General features: G+C 39.1%; 1 protein-coding gene and 1 long non-coding RNA gene across 8 annotated transcripts in view; one reads left to right on the forward strand and one right to left on the reverse strand.

The window, feature by feature from the left end:
- The window catches only part of TLL2 (tolloid like 2), a 274253-nt gene extending 268576 nt beyond the window's left edge, over window positions 1-5677 (forward strand). For 6 of the 7 annotated variants that reach the window (XM_056530355.1, XM_056530356.1, XM_056530360.1 and 3 more), the window contains 3 exons: window positions 297-510; window positions 657-907; window positions 4294-5677. In XM_056530355.1, coding sequence (XP_056386330.1) covers window positions 297-510; window positions 657-907; window positions 4294-4428 — 600 coding nt within the window. In that variant the 3' untranslated portion in view covers window positions 4429-5677. Of the gene's footprint in view, window positions 1-296; window positions 511-656; window positions 908-4293 lie in introns of those variants that run through there. The other variant, XM_056530361.1, reaches the window with a different exon arrangement.
- Window positions 1-18293, reverse strand: part of LOC130282290 (uncharacterized) — a 53598-nt gene extending 35305 nt beyond the window's left edge. The window contains exon 1 of the long non-coding RNA XR_008846322.1: window positions 18220-18293. This is a non-coding gene — a long non-coding RNA (uncharacterized LOC130282290). The remainder of the gene's footprint in view (window positions 1-18219) is intronic.
- Between the last annotated feature and the right edge of the window lie 359 nt (window positions 18294-18652).

The raw sequence follows: 18652 nt of genomic DNA on the forward strand, positions 1-18652 counted from the left end.
CAAGCAGGAATGTACCAAAAATGTTCTACAACTATATCCATTACCATATGCTGTGTAATGTTTCTTTTTAGCAGAACCGAAACCAGACACGGAGCAATTTTAAAGCTCGGGGCCATTCAGAATAGAAAATCCAAGAGCTGTGATGTATTATGTATTTATAGCTGCAGATATTTTCCTTTTTATGCACTAGATTTTCCTTTATTTGTTCCTACGTATAATCACGACTGACATCACTTTTTCTTTTTTAGCTTCGGCCATCAGCCGAGGTTTCTTCCTAATCCTTTTTACCGTTCTAGGTGTTTAATGACTTTGAGATTGAATTGCACCAGGAGTGTGCCTATGACCACCTCGAGCTGTATGATGGACCAAGCAGCAAGTCCACAATCCTAGGCCGATTTTGTGGCAGCAGTAAACCTGAACCTATTATTGCATCCACAAATCATATGTTTATGCGCTTTTATTCAGATGCTTCAGTGCAGCGGAAAGGGTTTCAAGCCAAGTACAGCACAGGTATGTGAAAATATATATAAACAATGCGTTGTATGGGTTTTGCGAACCATTCTTGTAACACTACAGCTCAACAGAAACAAAGGACAATGTAAATTCATTGATAAGGTAGAATAATTCTTTGTTTTTGTTATGTGCTTCATCTTTAGAATGCGGAGGACGTTTGAAAGCAGAGATTCAAACAAAAGATCTCTATTCACATGCCCAGTATGGTGATAACAACTACCCAGTACAAGCCAAGTGTGATTGGGTCATTGTAGCAGAAGATGGCTATGGAGTAGAGCTGATTTTTGAAACATTTGAAATGGAAGAAGAATCAGACTGTGGTTATGACTTTATGGAAATATATGATGGTTATGACAGTACCGCTCCACGGCTCGCTAGATATTGTGGATCTGGGGTAAGTTTTTTGTTTGTTTGTTGTTTGTATTTATTTATTTATTTTTTTTGGAGGGGGGAACAATTTTTTTTTATTCTGACTACTTAGATCATTGCTACAAAACAATTTTCACTTATATTTTTATGTAAGGGTGATCAGTGTTGTGTAGGGTACCCTTATGTGATGTCGCAGCGAAAGACTTTTGAGTGGTATTGATCGAAACCTTTGTAGAGGTAAAGTTAACCAGTTGCCCATAGCAACCAATCAGATTACTGCTTTAATTTTTCAAAGGCCTCGGGTATTGATGACTCTCCCCAATGGTGTTTTAAATATACAATGTAGTCTGAAAGTTCACTTTTTTTTTTCACTTTTTCTTATGTTGCTGCGCTCAATACCCCATAGTAGAAATTAAAAATGTTTCCTAGTTTAGTAAAAAGAAAATAAAAACTAAAATATTGCAGTGATGTAAGTATTCAGACCCTTTAATCAGTACTTGCTTGAAGCACTTTTGGCAGCGATTACAGCTTCCAGTTTTCTTGGGGATGAGGCCATAAGGTTTGCACACATGGATTTGGGGATTCTCTGCCATTTTCTTTGCAGATCCTCTCATCCTCATGGTTGTATGGGGAACATCAGTGGAAGCCATTTTCATGTATCTCTAGAAATGTTACATTGGGGTAAAGTCAGGGCTCTAGCTGGGCCACTAAAGGACATTCAAAGTTGTCCCTAAGCCACTCCAATGTTGTCTTGGCTGTGTGCTTAGGGTCATTAGGGGAGATTCATCAAAACCTGTTTAAAAAAACAAAAGAAGCAATCTGGAGAAGGAATTGTTGAAAAGTAAACCTTTAGGAAAGTCTGAGATCCAGGACATACTGGATCAGGTTTTTTATTAAGAATATCTATGCAATTTACTCTAGTCAGCTTTCCCTTAATCCTGACCAGTCTCCCTGTCCCACCACTAAAAAAACACCCACGCAATATGATGTTGCCACCACCTTGCTTCGCTGTAGGCATTCTATTGGGCAGGTGATGAGCAGTGCCTGGTTTCCTTCAGACATAACTCATAGAACTGAGGCAAAATAATAAATTTTTATTTCATCAGACCAGAGAATCTTGTTTCTTGCAGTCTGAGAGTACTTTAGGTGCTTTATTTTTTGCTACCTCTAGATTGATGGATTACCACAGTAATGTTGGACCTTCTGGAAGATTCTTCCATTTGCACACAGGATTTTTGGAGCCCAGGCAGAGTAACCATATTTTCTTGACCATTTATGTTAACAACACCCTTCTTTACTTATTACTTAATTTGGTGGGGCAGCTTGCTGTTGGAAGAGTTCTGGTTGTTCCAAACTTCTTCCATGTAAGTTTTTTAAGGCCACTTTGCCTTTAAATCTTCCTGTCCAGCAGTTTTCTGTACTTCCATACAATTCTGTCTCTGAGCTCTACAGGCAGTTCTTGTTTTTGCTCTGATATGCATTGTTAGCTGTGAGACCTTATATACACAGGGTGTGTCTTTCTATATCATGTGCAATCAGTAGACTTTACGACAGGTTACTCCAATCAATGTGTAGAAACATCTTTATGGTAGGGTCACACGTGCCATATTTTGCTGCATATTTGCTGCTGCATATTTTCCTACCCATTGACGTCAATGGGTAGCAAAATCAGCTGCAGACAATATGCAGAAAAATATGGCACGTGTGACCCTACCATAAAGATGATCAAAATAAACTGAAGCTAAATTTCTAGTGTCATTGCAAAGGGTGTGAATACTTATGCAAAATGTTAGTATTTTCTTTTTTTTTGGGGGGAGGGGGGGGGGACTAGTGTAAAGGGGTTATCCCTCTTTCGAAAAAAATGTAAATCAGTTCAATTGTAATAAAATACATAAAAACCTTTACTCGCACTTCTCTGAATGGTGATACCAGTACTACTGCATGGGATGGCTGAGGACAATTATTGGCTGCAGAGGTCATTTGTTGTCCATTAGCAAAAATAGCCAGGGCACCCTTCGGAGACTGTGTTGGATCACTGTCAAATAAGAGAAAAGAGTAAAAGGTTTTTGTTATTTTAGAAAATTTTAATTTTGCATGTAAGTGAATACAAATAAAAGGAAAGTTTGGAAAACTTTGTTACAAAATTGGGATCTTCGGTGGCACAACAAATGATAGGCCTGGAATGTTTGTGATGAAATGATAGTATGGCCAATGATGCCACTATAAATGACTGGGCGTTGATTGTTTAGGTCAGGGCTTCTTAAACTTCTTCTACACCCAACCAAAATGAAGGCTGGGTCTCACCAGATATACCAAGGGGGTGTCTAGACCTTACCATCTATGGTAGCAATCTAGGCAAAAATTGAATATTTAGCTCAGTCTACATAACATTTGTCTCCACATCTCTGTATTACTATAAAATTAGTAAATAATGAGTAAATAAAATGAGGGATTGTGGCAGCCAGGGCATAGACTGTGCAGCTAATGTTCACTTTTGTCAAAAATGCCTTCTCATCTGTGGCAATAACTATATGGGTGCTTCACTGGTGAGGCCTGCCTCATAATTTGAAAATAATCGGTTTAAACTACTGATGTAAGTGTGACTTAGGGTGACCATATACAGTCAGGTCCATAAATATTGGGACTTCAACACAATTCTAAAATTTTTGGCTCTATACACCACCACAATTAATTTGAAATGAAACAAACACGATGTGCTTTAACTCCAGACTGTCAGCTTTAATTTGAGGGTTTTTACATCCAAGTCAGGTGAACCGTGTAGAAATAACAACAGTTTGCATATGTGCCTCCCACTTGCTAAGGGACAAAAAGTAATGGGACAATTGGCTTCTCAGATGTTCTATGCCCAGGAGTGTTTTATTCCAGTCTCCTTCCTTCCTTCCTTCCGTGTGCATGAATCATCACACTGCAGTCAGCGTGTAGCCAGCCGCAGCGATGTCCCGCCTTGACCGGTTATAGGCGGAGTGCAGTGTGAAGATCCATGCACATGGAAGAAGGAAGGAGACCGGAATGGAGGCAGGTGAGTTTTTGTTTTTGTTTTTTTGCAGCCCGCACACGATAGGATTAAAAAAAAAATTCCCAATACTACTCCTTTAAGTGTCCCTGTCCATAAAAAAATAAAAAATAAAAGTTTTCACTGTCAGGTCCTTATGCTGAAACCCCCACTGATCTTAAAAACAAGCTGAAAGAAGAGCTCACTTATGGGCACTTTAAAACATCTACCAGCTTGTTTTAGATCAAGAATTTAGTAAAGGGTTATAATACGGTGTCTAATAATACATTCTACATGTCATATCACACTATCACTGGATAAAGGTAATAAAATAAGAAATACCATATAAGGATGTTATTTTTTGTGCCTACTTAATTAAGATTTTTCTTTTACTATAGCCCCCTGAAGAAATATATTCAGCTGGAGACTCCATTATGATCCGCTTCAACACGGACGACACCATCAACAAGAAAGGATTCCATGCTCGATACACCAGTACCAAATTTCAGGATGCCCTTCATATGAGAAAATAAATTAGAAACTATATAGGCACCTAGCATTTGATACATCAATGTTATGGAACTCTGGGAAATTGAGCTAAATGACACGCATGTCTTTATGATTTAAAGGGGTTATCTGGTTTATGAAAAAAAAAAATAAATAGAGGGGGGGCCCTTATTTAAGACCTACGCCAGTTAGCCAGAGAAGTGGGTGGCTACAAATAGTTTCTCCCTTACTGGAGCTCATGGTTTGTCCATGTAAAACAAAGAAAGCATATTGATTTTTGTGGGCATGATGTTATATTTCTCTTCCTGGCACTGCAGGGAATCCTGAACACTTGCTGCTGGATTCTCCTGCAAATAATGTCTGGATGCTAAAGATCCTGGTAGTGGGACAAATTAAGATCAAGCTATTTTTGGGGGGACCTTTCCAACAAAAATTGTAAAAAGTGGACAACTCCTTTTAATGGCGGAATTCAGTCTAACAGATACTTGTATGAATAAGGATCCAAACTTTAATAGCATACTATTGTTCTGTGCCAATGTAACAAGGACCAAATATCTGCATTTAATAGGCAAGCTTAGTTTACATTCCTTTAAAGTGAAAGGCTTACCTCCCATGCCTATTATGTACCTGTCCACTGAAACTCCAACTGGCAGAATGGAAGGTTTATGTGGCTCCATATGGAACTTCAGGTTTTTTGTTCACTGTGTCTGACTAGCTGACCATATACCATGGCATATCCAGTAGCCAAAGTTTGTAATGATAAAACATATAACCACACCCACTACTTAAAGGGCTTCTCTGGTTTCTGTAAGTTATGTGCATTGAATGGAGCATTTTACATTAAAATACATACAGTAGTTTTTTTTTTTAACTGTACTTTGGGAACAATAACCTGTTTTAGCTACACCTTGTAAGGTTTTTGTTTTTCTTTCCTCTGAAAGTCAAGGGCTGCCATGTTAGTATCAGTAGGCCAGCTCTGCATGAACATCCTGTCATATAACCTGAGCTCGTAAGATCACATTTATGAGAAGTGGTCAGATGACAACCTGTTTGTGCACAGAATGGTAACCATAGAGCCAACCACATTCTAAACAATTTTATACCAAACAAAGGAGAAAAGACAGCTAGCCTGGCACTGCTACTTCACACACCTGTGGATTTCCACTCAACTTGACACTGCAGCTATAGGTGTACATCAGCAATGGCGGTGCAAATCTTGGCAGAAGAGCTTCACAAGCATGCAAATATTCAGTAAAGAAGGAATCAAAGTGCACTCACCACGTAGTTGCTTCTTAAATATTTCTTTTATTTCATACCGAATACAGGCAAAGTGCAGGGAGCAGGGAGGCGACGTGCAGGGGGTGTCAGCGTGGGCTAGCCCACGCTGACACCCCCTGCACATCGGCTCCCTGCACTTTGCCTGTATTCAGTATGAAATAAAAGAAATACTTAAGAAGCAACTACGTGGTGAGTGCACTTGGATTCCTTCTTTACTGAACAATCTAAACAATGTTTACATTCCCAGTTAGAAAAACCATACAAGGAGTATTTTAGAAAGTTATTGTCTGTTTAAAAGGACTCTAAAAAATTTTAAGCCATCAAAACTTCCGATGTTGCTGTACATGGGACAGAAGAGCGGTGTAAACATAGCTGGGGTAATATTCATGCCAGTTGCAGTAGATTTAATGCCGCCAGTGCCTAGTATTTTCCCTTTTTATAAGCAGTGACCAGAGCTCTCTGCACTGAATGTTTGAATGTTTTCCCATCCTCTTCTCTAGGCTCTGAGTGACAGCTGTAGCATCCATTTAGACTGCTAGAGATATCACCACTAACCCTCGCTCTTTGGTCGATATTTTGACGCTGATCTGATGAGGAGAGGAGACAGCTTAGTGATACACTATCACCACACTATCTACTCCTCATAGTTACTACTGTGGCAGTTAGCCCTGCCAAAAGACAGGAAACCAGTTGTTAAAATTTCAGTGCCATCCCTGGCCAAGGGCATTAGTACTAGGACTTCTTGGCCAACACAACCATCACCCCAGGAATGCTTACACTGCTTATGTTGTCTCCTGTATAGTGCAGTTATGGTTAAAGAGACATTTTTAATACTAGTAAATTATTGGATTTTAGAAGTCATCACTTGCTAAAACCGGTGAATCCCTATAAATTTCCCAGGTTGAGGGGGACACGGGTGACATTTCAAATGTAAGTCGCACAAGCACATATTTGGTTAAAGCCTTCCTCACTGAACACCAAATTAATTTCATATCAGGGATCAAATTCTTCACTATCAAATGATAAATGAGGGAACACCAGGTGATAGGTCCCCATTCTACATGTCCTATCACAATATCACTGGACACATCCAAAACTGATCTCTTTAACGCGAAGTCTTTACCTGTTTTTCAGGCTTTCACAATATTGTGGTTATCCTTTTTACAGCACCAAACGTCTAGTTTTATGCACAGCTACTTGACCATACATTACCACTCATGCTGAAATGTGATGTTTTTTCATACTTAAAAATTGGCAGCCTGTGAATTAAAATGGCTCAATTTGTAGCACCACAAGTACATAACTGGCAATTGTGTATATATATATATATAGATGTGTGTATGCTGCCCTCTACTGGTGAGACATCAGTAGTGTTTTTAAATTTCCTGACCATGAAAAGTACTGTATAGCTGCCTTTTTTGTTTTGTTATTTGTATTTTTTTTGTAATTTACATGCTTTTATAGTATTGTTTTGTACTTAAATTATGTAGTTAGTGTCTCCTGCAAATGTAAATATGATATTGTAAATGGAAATGATCTTGATAGTAGCCTGTGCAATACCTAAGACTAATAAGCTTCCTGTCCCCTTTCTTACATTTGTTTTGGGCCATCTTGTGTTTTTGGTTTTACTACTCAATGTAAGAAGGGGAAACATTGAATCTTTTACTTAACAAAATATATTTTAGACTGCAAATTATCACTGGGAAACAAGAACGTGTATTTTTATGGTATTAAATCCTGTCTAATGTTGCTAGACCTGGTTTCCATTTTATTTGTCCCGAAGGGAATTGTAATGCCATTTTATTACTATGTAACTGTCATTTCTTGCAATGTCATTAACAGAATGATAATAAAAGGATCTCAGTGCCAGACTGGTCAATGATCATTTATGGTCTATTCACACGTACAGTATTCTGCGCAGATTTGATGCGCAGGATTTTCTGCTGCAGATTTCAATGTAAACTGAATGACTGAACACAGCTTGAAATCCTGCGCATCAAATCTGCGCAGAATACTGTACGTGTGAATAGACCCTTAAGGAAATATTTCTGGTTTGGAGAATTGTATATAGAAAATGTTGCTTTGGGATTGCTTCCTTTTAACCCCTTCATGACCCAGCAATTTTTTATTATTTTGTTTTTGCTCCTCACATTCTAAGACCCATAACTTTATTTTTATTTTTTTTTCCCACTGACAAAGTTGTATTAGTCCAAACTTTCCTCCAGATGAAGGAAAATTTGGAGTAAGTTGTCTGTCTGAGACTAGGCTAAGTTGTACTTGGGTTATACAACATTACCCGGTAGGGGCACATTACACTTAGTGTTCATTCATTTTCCAGGATAATACACCACAGAGCTCTTTCTGTGTTTCTATTGTCGCTAAACTTGTATTAGGGCTTCTTCTTTGCGGGATAAGTTGTACTTTTCATTGGCAAATTTTATTTTACCATATAATGTATTAAAGCGCAACTGTCCTGAAATCTGGGTGCAATAACCTGCATATAGCCTTTGTACTGTGTGCAGGTGGTGGGTATAGCAATGTTTTTACTTAATATTTGCAGGCTTTCATGACCCCAAAAATGATCAAAGCCACTGACGGTCGGATAGGCGTGGTGCGAAATGCGCGATGTGTGATTGACACACAGGTCCCAGCGCATGCACCCTTCAGCTATTCTAACGTGCACACCGCTGTGTCATCCAGCTAGCACTGTGGAGGAAGACAGCGGCGGGAGCGAGAGCTTGCTGGATGACACACAGCGGCGCGCACGTTTGATTAGCTGAAGGTTGCATGCGCTGGGACCTGTGTGTCAATCACACAGTGGTCCCAGTGCTGACATACAGGGGGTGGATGTGGTGGCGGTGGGGCAGCGCGTACCTCATGCCACACCTATCCGACCGTCAGTGGCTTTGATCTAAAGCATTTTTTGGGGTCATGAAAGCCTGCAAATATTAGGTAAAAACATTGCTATACCCACCACCTGCACACAGTACAAAGGCTGTGTGCAGGTTATTGCACCCATATTTCATGACAGTTGCGCTTTAAGGAGCCAGTAAAAAAAAAAAAATAATGTAAGGCAAAATTGAAAAGAATAAGCAATTGCGAAATTCTGTGGGAAAATAATCTTTGAGTTCACAATATGGTACATCTGACATGCCAACTTTATTTTGTGGGTTAGTAAGATTCCAATGATGCCAAACTTGAAAACAAAAACAAAAAAAAAAACTTGAAAACAAAAAAAAAAGTTTGTTCATTGTCATTTTCTGACCTAAAAGGAGACAGGCCAGTACATCAGGAGACGTGGAGGAGGCCGTAGAAGGGCAACAACCCAGCAGCAGGACCGCTACCTCCGCCTTTGTGCAAGGACGAGCACTGCCGGAGCCCTGCAAAATGACCTCCAGCAGGCCACAAATGTGCATCTGTCCACTCAAATGGTCAGAAAGACTCCATGAGGGTAGTATGAGGACCGGACAAGCACGGGTGGGGGTTGTGCTTACAGCCCAACACCGTGCAGGACATTTGCCAGAGAACACCAGATTGGCAAATTCTCCACTGGTGCTGTGCTCTTGACAGATGAAAGCAAGTTCACACTGGACACGTGACAGTCGGGAGATGCCGTGGAGAACGTTCTGCTGCCTGCAACATCCTCCAGCATGACTGATTTGGAGGTGGGTCAGTAATGGTGTGGGTTCTTTGGGGGGGCCGCACAGTCCTCCATGTGCTTGCCAGAGGTAGCCTGACTGCCATTAGGTACCGAGATGAGATCCTCAGACCCCTTGTGAGACCATATGCTGGTGTGGTTGGCCCTGGGTTCCTCCTAATACAAGACAATGCTAGACCTCGTGGCTAGAGTGTGTCGGCAGTTCCTGCAAGAGGAAGTCATTGATGCTATGGACTGGCCAGCCTGTTCCCCAGACCTGAATCCGATGGAGCTCATCTGGGACATCTTGTCTCGCTCCATCCACCAAGAGGTTTGCTATGGGAATTTGCTTCTACTCTGGACAGTTCCCCAGACAGGTGTCATCAGAGAGCACTTAGACAGAAAATAACAACTCAACTTCAGCAGCTCATAAGTACTGAAAGGATTACGATTTTTTAATAGAAGTAATTTACAAATCTGTTTAACTTTCTGGACCCAGTTGATATATATAAAAAAAAAATTTCCTGGATAACCCCTTTAAGGACATTACATCAAAGTTGGATCAGCCTGTAGTATGGTTTCACTTTGATTTTGAGTGTGACTCCATATCCAGACCTCCATGGGTTGATAAATTTGATATCCATTGATAATATTTGTGTGATTTTGTTGTCAGCACATTCAACTATGTTGAAAGACCAAAGTTTTTCATACGATTAGTTCATTCATTCAGATCTAGGATGTGTTATCTTGGTGTTCCCTTTATTTTTTGGAGCAGTGTAATTATGGTCAGTGAATCAGCCACAGTTATATCACCTGTGGAAGACTAAAAAAATCATGAAAACATGACCTGTTGGGGGTCCTGAGGACCGCGTTTCAGAAACACTGTGCTATGAGCTGAAGTTTTTAATGGGACCACTTTTGCACATATATAACTTTTTGACCACTTTATATTAAGTTTTTTTTATTCTGGGACGTGTGGTGACCAAAAATCAGCAATTTTGGCATTTGGACTTTTTTTTGCATTTGCTTCTTTCACTGTGCAGGTTATAGTTTAAAAATGTTTTTCAATTTTTTTTACACATTTTCGGGAAGGGGGTAAATCCCCAATTATTTTTTTTAAATAGAATAATATTTTATAGCCTTGGATTCCTTCATTTCAATGCTATTAAAATGTTTATTATTTGGTTGCTTTATCTGTACTTTTCAATAAATAGACAGAGAGGTGGGACCTATATTGCAAATTGGGGTGTATGTGCAGACTAAGAGGCGTGAAGCATATTTATGGGGTGGTGTTATAAAGCTCCTAATCATACCCCATGAGCATTTACACCCCATACACTTCACCATCACACAAATTAAAGGTTTTAAAAAAATAGTTCACCTACACCACCTTTAACTCCCCAGATTGAGTGAGGATTGCCTGAGGAAGCGGCCAGACTGTAAAACGCATTGCATTGTGGGTAATAAACCTACTTTACCTTTTACCTGGTCTCAGCACCTAATGTGTCCCGTTTAATTGTTGGAGGGATCTTTTCTGTTGTATGCTATCCTTATATCTAGTAGGAAAAAAGGAAAAAGTATAGAGCAGAGCAGCACAACAAAAGTAATTCAGCAGAACTCCAAAATAGGTGAAACTGGATTGAGGTTTATTAACCGGATATTATAGCGATGTTTCGGCTGCCCACTTGCATCCACCAGGCTTGAAAAAGGCTGCAAGTGGGCAGCCGAAATGTCGCTATGATATCAGGTTAATAAATATCACTCCAGTTTCACCTATTTTGGAGTGCTGCGGAATTACTTTTTGTGGCGTTCAAGTATTGACCTGTCTTCTTGCTCATTTTGCTTCTGTTACAAACTGGATTCAAATAGACTTTTACTATTTGATCAACACAACATGCATAGTACTTTGAAAGTGCAAAATACCTTTTTGTTGGATACAGGTTTGGACAATTTTAGGACTCTAACATGCTTTAATCTGAACTATTCCATTGTGGCTCTTGCTGTATATTGAGGGTCATTGTCCTGATAAACGATAACCTTCTGTCCCAGTCTCGTCTTTTGCAGAATGTATGAGATTTTCTTCAAGGATTACCCTGTGTTTGGCTCCATCCATCTTTCCATCAATTTTACCAGTTTCTCAGAACTGTCTGAAGAGAAGCATACTCACATAACATTTCACTTTGAGGATTGTGTGTTCAGGGTGATGGGCAGTGTTCAGTGGAAGAAAGTGCTCTGGTCAGATGAGACCAAACTTACATTTTGGTCTCATCTAACCAGAGCACTTTCTTCCACATGTTTGCTGTGTCTCCCACAAGGATTGTGGTGAGCTCCAAATTGAATTTCTTGTGGCTCGTTTTCAACAACTGCTTTCTTTTGCTTCTCTTTCACAAAGGCAAGGATGGCAGCATACATGACTTTTATAGTTGTCCTGTAGATAGATTTTCCCACTTCAGCTGTTGATCTTTGGAACTACCATGAGCCACTTGGTTGCTTCTCTGAATAATTTTCAGTTTGGGTGGATGGCATTGTCTTAGTAGGTTTATGGTTGTGCCATAGTCTTTTTACTTTCTGCTGATGGATTTTTTGGTGCTCTGTGAGATGTTGAAAGCTTGGGATATTTTATAACTTAACTTTACTTTGTACTTCTCCACAACCTTACCCCTGACCTGTTTGGTGAGCTCTTTGTCCCGCTGTTTGTTCAGTAATGCTATTTGGATTTTAAGGCAAGACAAAACGCTCCTATTATGCTAAGCAGACTTCTTTACTGACACAGCAGCAAACACATACTGTATGTATTAATGAGAAAAAACGGTTTTTATACATGTAATGCATGTAAGCATGAATCTTGTGACGTAACCTAGTATGCTATATGGTTCAGCCAATCAGTCCACAGCCCAGGTAATAAAGGTAATCCACCCATAGGTATCTTCCTCTTCTTTGCTGCTCAGCAGTGTTGTTCAGATAAGTGCTTGCTATTCTCTCATATAAAAATTGTGTCATATATATATATATATATACAAAAGATATTGCAGCACAACTCAAAAAAATATATAGTGGGTGCCAAGCAACCCAGGCCCGATCAAGGCCAACCAGATACTAAAACAAAGCAATGGTGCAGCACTCCAATTCCGGTAAAAAAAAATGTGTATTTATTCACCACATCTCAAAAATACAGCAACGTTTCAGCTCAACAATAGAGCCTTTCTCAAGCTTAGTGACAACTGCTAGGTAAGGGGTTTTTATACCCAATCAAGTGTATACAATCAACAAATAATTAAAACAATCCAAAGTGTATAATCCATAATCAATACAGTGCAGTGCATTAATAAAGTGCTCATTCAAAGTATCACAGAGTACTATTACAGTACATGAAGTGCTAGATGATTAAAAACGTATACATAGATAAAAATGCTTGAAACTCTAGACTCGTTATTAATAACATAATTAATAATATGCAAAACATCTGTAGTAAACATGATTATACATCATAGTCGCATGGAAGAACTCACCCGCTCTGTATGTCTAATGGCGCTGACGGCTTGTGGTGTTCGGCTGTGCGCATGCGCCAACCTCCTGACGCGGCCGGCTCGTACTAACTCGCCGGACGCATGCGTCAGAAACCAAAACAAACGAGTCATGTGCCGAAGCACATGACTTGTATGTCAGCTGACCCGTTACCTCGGATACCTCCGACGCTGACAAGCTGTCACAGATGTCCGGAACGGGAAATTTATAATGGGTACATAAAATAACATGTGGTGGATGTGGCATTACAGGTATGAGGCATCACTAGTGCGTGATATTAACAAGTTAATACTTGAATATAACTAATACTAAATAGTGCATTACAAGACACCTGTGCAAGATACTCAAAATTAAATACATAAAAATTCTGTAAAAATACATTATAGTGTTATTTTGTGTAATTATATAGAGATTCAATTAAATTCAGAATGTACACCATCCATATAAAGGGTCATAAAGAAAGAGGACACCAAGGGATGGTCAGGGATCCTCTGGGTCAAAACTAATGAAAAAAATATAATAAAAGAATAATAAATAAAGTAAGTGTATAAAGAAATAAAATAAACAAATAAATATGAAATAAATATAAACACCATCAACAAATTAATTAAACAAAAGTAAAGTAAAAAAAGAAATAAATAATGCGATAAGGTACGTGTTGTGGTCACATGATCTCCAGCTGAAGGCAAGGGGACTGGTGTGTGTGTCACTTAACTCCCTGGTTTGTAGGGTACTGGTTGAGCCACCTCATAAGAAGCCCCACCAACACCACCAGAAGTCTCTCCGGTGCAGAGGGAACAAAGGTCCCCTACCCCCAGAGCAACTCCACCTACAGCCAAAACGGGAGTGTGCCCGCTATTCCAGCAGCACCTACTACGACACATATAACACACCATCCCTCATGCATGCCAACCTGTTCTAGGGTAGACCACCGAAATATAATGAATAAAATAAAGAAATATAAAAAATAAATGTAACCAAACAATCATGTATGACCCAGACGCCTGCACCAACCACAAGTCTGACCTACAACCATGACCACCCGTGGATGTGTACTTCTGAAGAAGAGATAATTAATCCACTTTAAAGCCTAAATATAGTGCCACAACCATCATTGTTAGTGTACTATTTTTATTAAAATAAGTGAAACAGAATAAACAAATACAAATATTCAGAGCGTGTGATGTTCTTCCTGCGTCTTGTTCAAATGTTGTAACAATCTGAAAGCATAAACAAATAAACAAATGTTAATAAAGGCATAGCAATAGTCACATAATATGCCTAGAATAGAGGTAAATATGATCCTGGGCTCTCAAGACATGCAAAAAGTTCCTAGATAGTGTTAAACTCAGCATTCATACCATGTGGACGTAAAGAATTTAACCTGTGTATCCACCAAAGTTCCTTCTTTCTAAGTAAAGCCAGTCTGTCACCACCCCGACTAGGGATGGGGACATGATCAATGGCCATAAAGCGAAGATCTTTCTCATCATGTTGCATCTCACTAAAGTGTTTAGATACCGGTAGGTCCATTTTCTTACGTCTAATGCAGTACCTATGATTGTTAATCCTCGTTTTGAGGCTCCAAGTGGTTTGTCCGACATACAAAAGTTGACATGGACACATTAGTACATAAATGACCCATGTAGAATCACACGTCAAGAAGTGTCTAAGTGCATAAATATAATTTGTTTGGGGATGTTTGAAATTAGAGCCCTTCATCATTTGTGTACAATTTATGCATGAAAGACAGGGGTATGAGCCCAATCTCCTACTGGTGAGGAATGTTTGTCCCCCCCCCCCCGCCTTCTTTTTCAATACTGTTGTGTTTACCAATTTGTCCTTTAGGCTAGTTGACCTCCTATAAGACATCAATGGGTTAGACTTGAATTCTTGAATGTTGGCAAAACTATTTTGTAAAATATACCAGTGTCTATTGATTATTCGTGAAATAGCTCCACTGCGTACATTGTAATTAGATGTAAATGGAATCCTCTTTTCTATAATTCTCGGTTTGGGTCTGAGTGTAGTCTCCCTATCAAGGGTCTCAACCCTCTCTCTGTGCTTAGAAATGACTGATGTAGGGTACCCCCGCTCTCGGAAGTTATTAGTCATATTATCCAAAGTGGTTCGCAGTGCCGTATCATTATCAACAATCCTCCTTGCCCTCAGCATCTGACTGTATGGTAGGGATTCTATCATACGTCTAGGATGACAGCTGCGAAAGTGTAAGAGTGTATTTTTGTCAGTTGGTTTAGTGTATAAACATGTCCCCAACTTGTTACCATCTCTATGAACCATCACATCAAGAAAGCTAATGCTTTCCCTGGAATGAGTCATAGTAAATTTGATGTTAGTATCAATATTATTTAAAAATTGGAAAAAATCAAAAAGTTCAGACTCTGAGCCAGACCACAGGAGGAAGATGTCGTCGATAAAACGCCACCACCCCAGACAATGTCTGAAGTGGTGGCATGAATAGACGACATCCTCCTCCATGTTCGCAACGTGTAGGTTCGCATACATGGGCGCCACATTGGTGCCCATGGCGGTACCCACACGCTGCAGAAAGAGGGTTGAGACCCTTGATAGGGAGACTACACTCAGACCCAAACCGAGAATTATAGAAAAGAGGATTCCATTTACATCTAATTACAATGTACGCAGTGGAGCTATTTCACGAATAATCAATAGACACTGGTATATTTTACAAAATAGTTTTGCCAACATTCAAGAATTCAAGTCTAACCCATTGATGTCTTATAGGAGGTCAACTAGCCTAAAGGACAAATTGGTAAACACAACAGTATTGAAAAAGAAGGCGGGGGGGGGGGACAAACATTCCTCACCAGTAGGAGATTGGGCTCATACCCCTGTCTTTCATGCATAAATTGTACACAAATGATGAAGGGCTCTAATTTCAAACATCCCCAAACAAATTATATTTATGCACTTAGACACTTCTTGACGTGTGATTCTACATGGGTCATTTATGTACTAATGTGTCCATGTCAACTTTTGTATGTCGGACAAACCACTTGGAGCCTCAAAACGAGGATTAACAATCATAGGTACTGCATTAGACGTAAGAAAATGGACCTACCGGTATCTAAACACTTTAGTGAGATGCAACATGATGAGAAAGATCTTCGCTTTATGGCCATTGATCATGTCCCCATCCCTAGTCGGGGTGGTGACAGACTGGCTTTACTTAGAAAGAAGGAACTTTGGTGGATACACAGGTTAAATTCTTTACGTCCACATGGTATGAATGCTGAGTTTAACACTATCTAGGAACTTTTTGCATGTCTTGAGAGCCCAGGATCATATTTACCTCTATTCTAGGCATATTATGTGACTATTGCTATGCCTTTATTAACATTTGTTTATTTGTTTATGCTTTCAGATTGTTACAACATTTGAACAAGACGCAGGAAGAACATCACACGCTCTGAATATTTGTATTTGTTTATTCTGTTTCACTTATTTTAATAAAAATAGTACACTAACAATGATGGTTGTGGCACTATATTTAGGCTTTAAAGTGGATTAATTATCTCTTCTTCAGAAGTACACATCCACGGGTGGTCATGGTTGTAGGTCAGACTTGTGGTTGGTGCAGGCGTCTGGGTCATACATGATTGTTTGGTTACATTTATTTTTTATATTTCTTTATTTTATTCATTATATTTCGGTGGTCTACCCTAGAACAGGTTGGCATGCATGAGGGATGGTGTGTTATATGTGTCCTAGCAGGTGCTGCTGGAATAGCGGGCACACTCCCGTTTTGGCTGTAGGTGGAGTTGCTCTGGGGGTAGGGGACCTTTGTTCCCTCTGCACCGGAGAGACTTCTGGTGGTGTTGGTGGGGCTTCTTATGAGGTGGCTCAACCAGTACCCTACAAACCAGGGAGTTAAGTGACACACACACCAGTCCCCTTGCCTTCAGCTGGAGATCATGTGACCACAACACGTACCTTATCGCATTATTTATTTCTTTTTTTTACTTTACTTTTGTTTAATTATTAATTTGTTGATGGTGTTTATATTTCATATTTATTTGTTTATTTTATTTCTTTATACACTTACTTTATTTATTATTTATTATTCTTTTATTATATTTTTTTCATTAGTTTTGACCCAGAGGATCCCTGACCATCCCTTGGTGTCCTCTTCCTTTATGACCCTTTATATGGATGGTGTACATTCTGAATTTAATTGAATCTCTATATAATTACACAAAATAACACTATAATGTATTTTTACAGAATTTTTATGTATTTAATTTTGAGTATCTTGCACAGGTGTCTTGTAATGCACTATTTAGTATTAGTTATATTCAAGTATTAACTTGTTAATATCACGCACTAGTGGTGCCTCATACCTGTAATGCCACATCCACCACATGTTATTTTATGTACCCATTATAAATTTCCCGTTCCGGACATCTGTGACAGCTTGTCAGCGTCGGAGGTATCCGAGGTAACGGGTCAGCTGACATACAAGTCATGTGCTTCGGCACATGACTCGTTTGTTTTGGTTTCTGACGCATGCGTCCGGCGAGTTAGTACGAGCCGGCCGCGTCAGGAGGTTGGCGCATGCGCACAGCCGAACACCACAAGCCGTCAGCGCCATTAGACATACAGAGCGGGTGAGTTCTTCCATGCGACTATGATGTATAATCATGTTTACTACAGATGTTTTGCATATTATTAATTATGTTATTAACTACGAGTCTAGAGTTTCAAGCATTTTTATCTATGTATACGTTTTTAATCATCTAGCACTTCATGTACTGTAATAGTACTCTTTGTGATACTTTGAATGAGCACTTTATTAATGCACTGCACTGTATTGATTATGGATTATACACTTTGGATTGTTTTAATTATTTGTTGATTGTATGCACTTGATTGGGTATAAAAACCCCTTACCTAGCAGTTGTCACTAAGCTTGAGAAAGGCTCTATTGTTGAGCTGAAACGTTGCTGTATTTTTGAGATGTGGTGAATAAATACACAAATCTTTTTTTTACCGGAATTGGAGTGCTGCACCATTTCTTTGATTTAGTGTATATGTGTGTATATATATATATATATATATATATATATATATATATATATATATATACACTCCATTTAATTTATATGTGACTGAATTATAGATATCTTTTACCATTACAGCTTAATTTACTTCAGTAATTGACTGATTTTATTTATGTATTGTCTTTTTATTTCATTCATAATTGTTTTTTATCTCATTACATTTTGTTCCTTTTTCTGGTGTTTCATATTCCATTCCTCTCAGTTTATTTATTCCTCTTTAGTAATACGTTTACTTCAGCTATCAATTATCTTATTCCCACTTGGTTTATACTTACCGCTGACTGCTCGATAACCCTCCGAACACCGCATCTTCGGTTTTCACCCCGAATTCACTTCATTCCGTTTTTCCCCTTCTTTCATCTTCTTCCTATCTCCTCCGTCACCGCCACCATCTTAGGTCCCGTCCGCGCGAGCGCATCTCTCAAGTCTCGCGATATCCGGCAGTGAGGTGATCTCCTGTCAGGATTGAACGGGATTCTGTCATTCTCCTCAGAGCGGTGGAACGAGTGACAGTACAAGGACATTCTATATACATGGTTGCTATATACATATATATATTCAAGAATATATACCTTATATCCTTTTTATACATTAATTTCACTCTGGTTTATCCTTTATAATGTGAAATTAATTCATATTTACAAGTTGTAAAAAATTATATTATATATTTCCCTTCACAATAGTCTTTTCTCTACTAATATATATACA

This window comes from Hyla sarda, chromosome 7 (assembly GCF_029499605.1).
Source record: "Hyla sarda isolate aHylSar1 chromosome 7, aHylSar1.hap1, whole genome shotgun sequence".
Lineage (NCBI taxonomy): Eukaryota > Metazoa > Chordata > Amphibia > Anura > Hylidae > Hyla > Hyla sarda.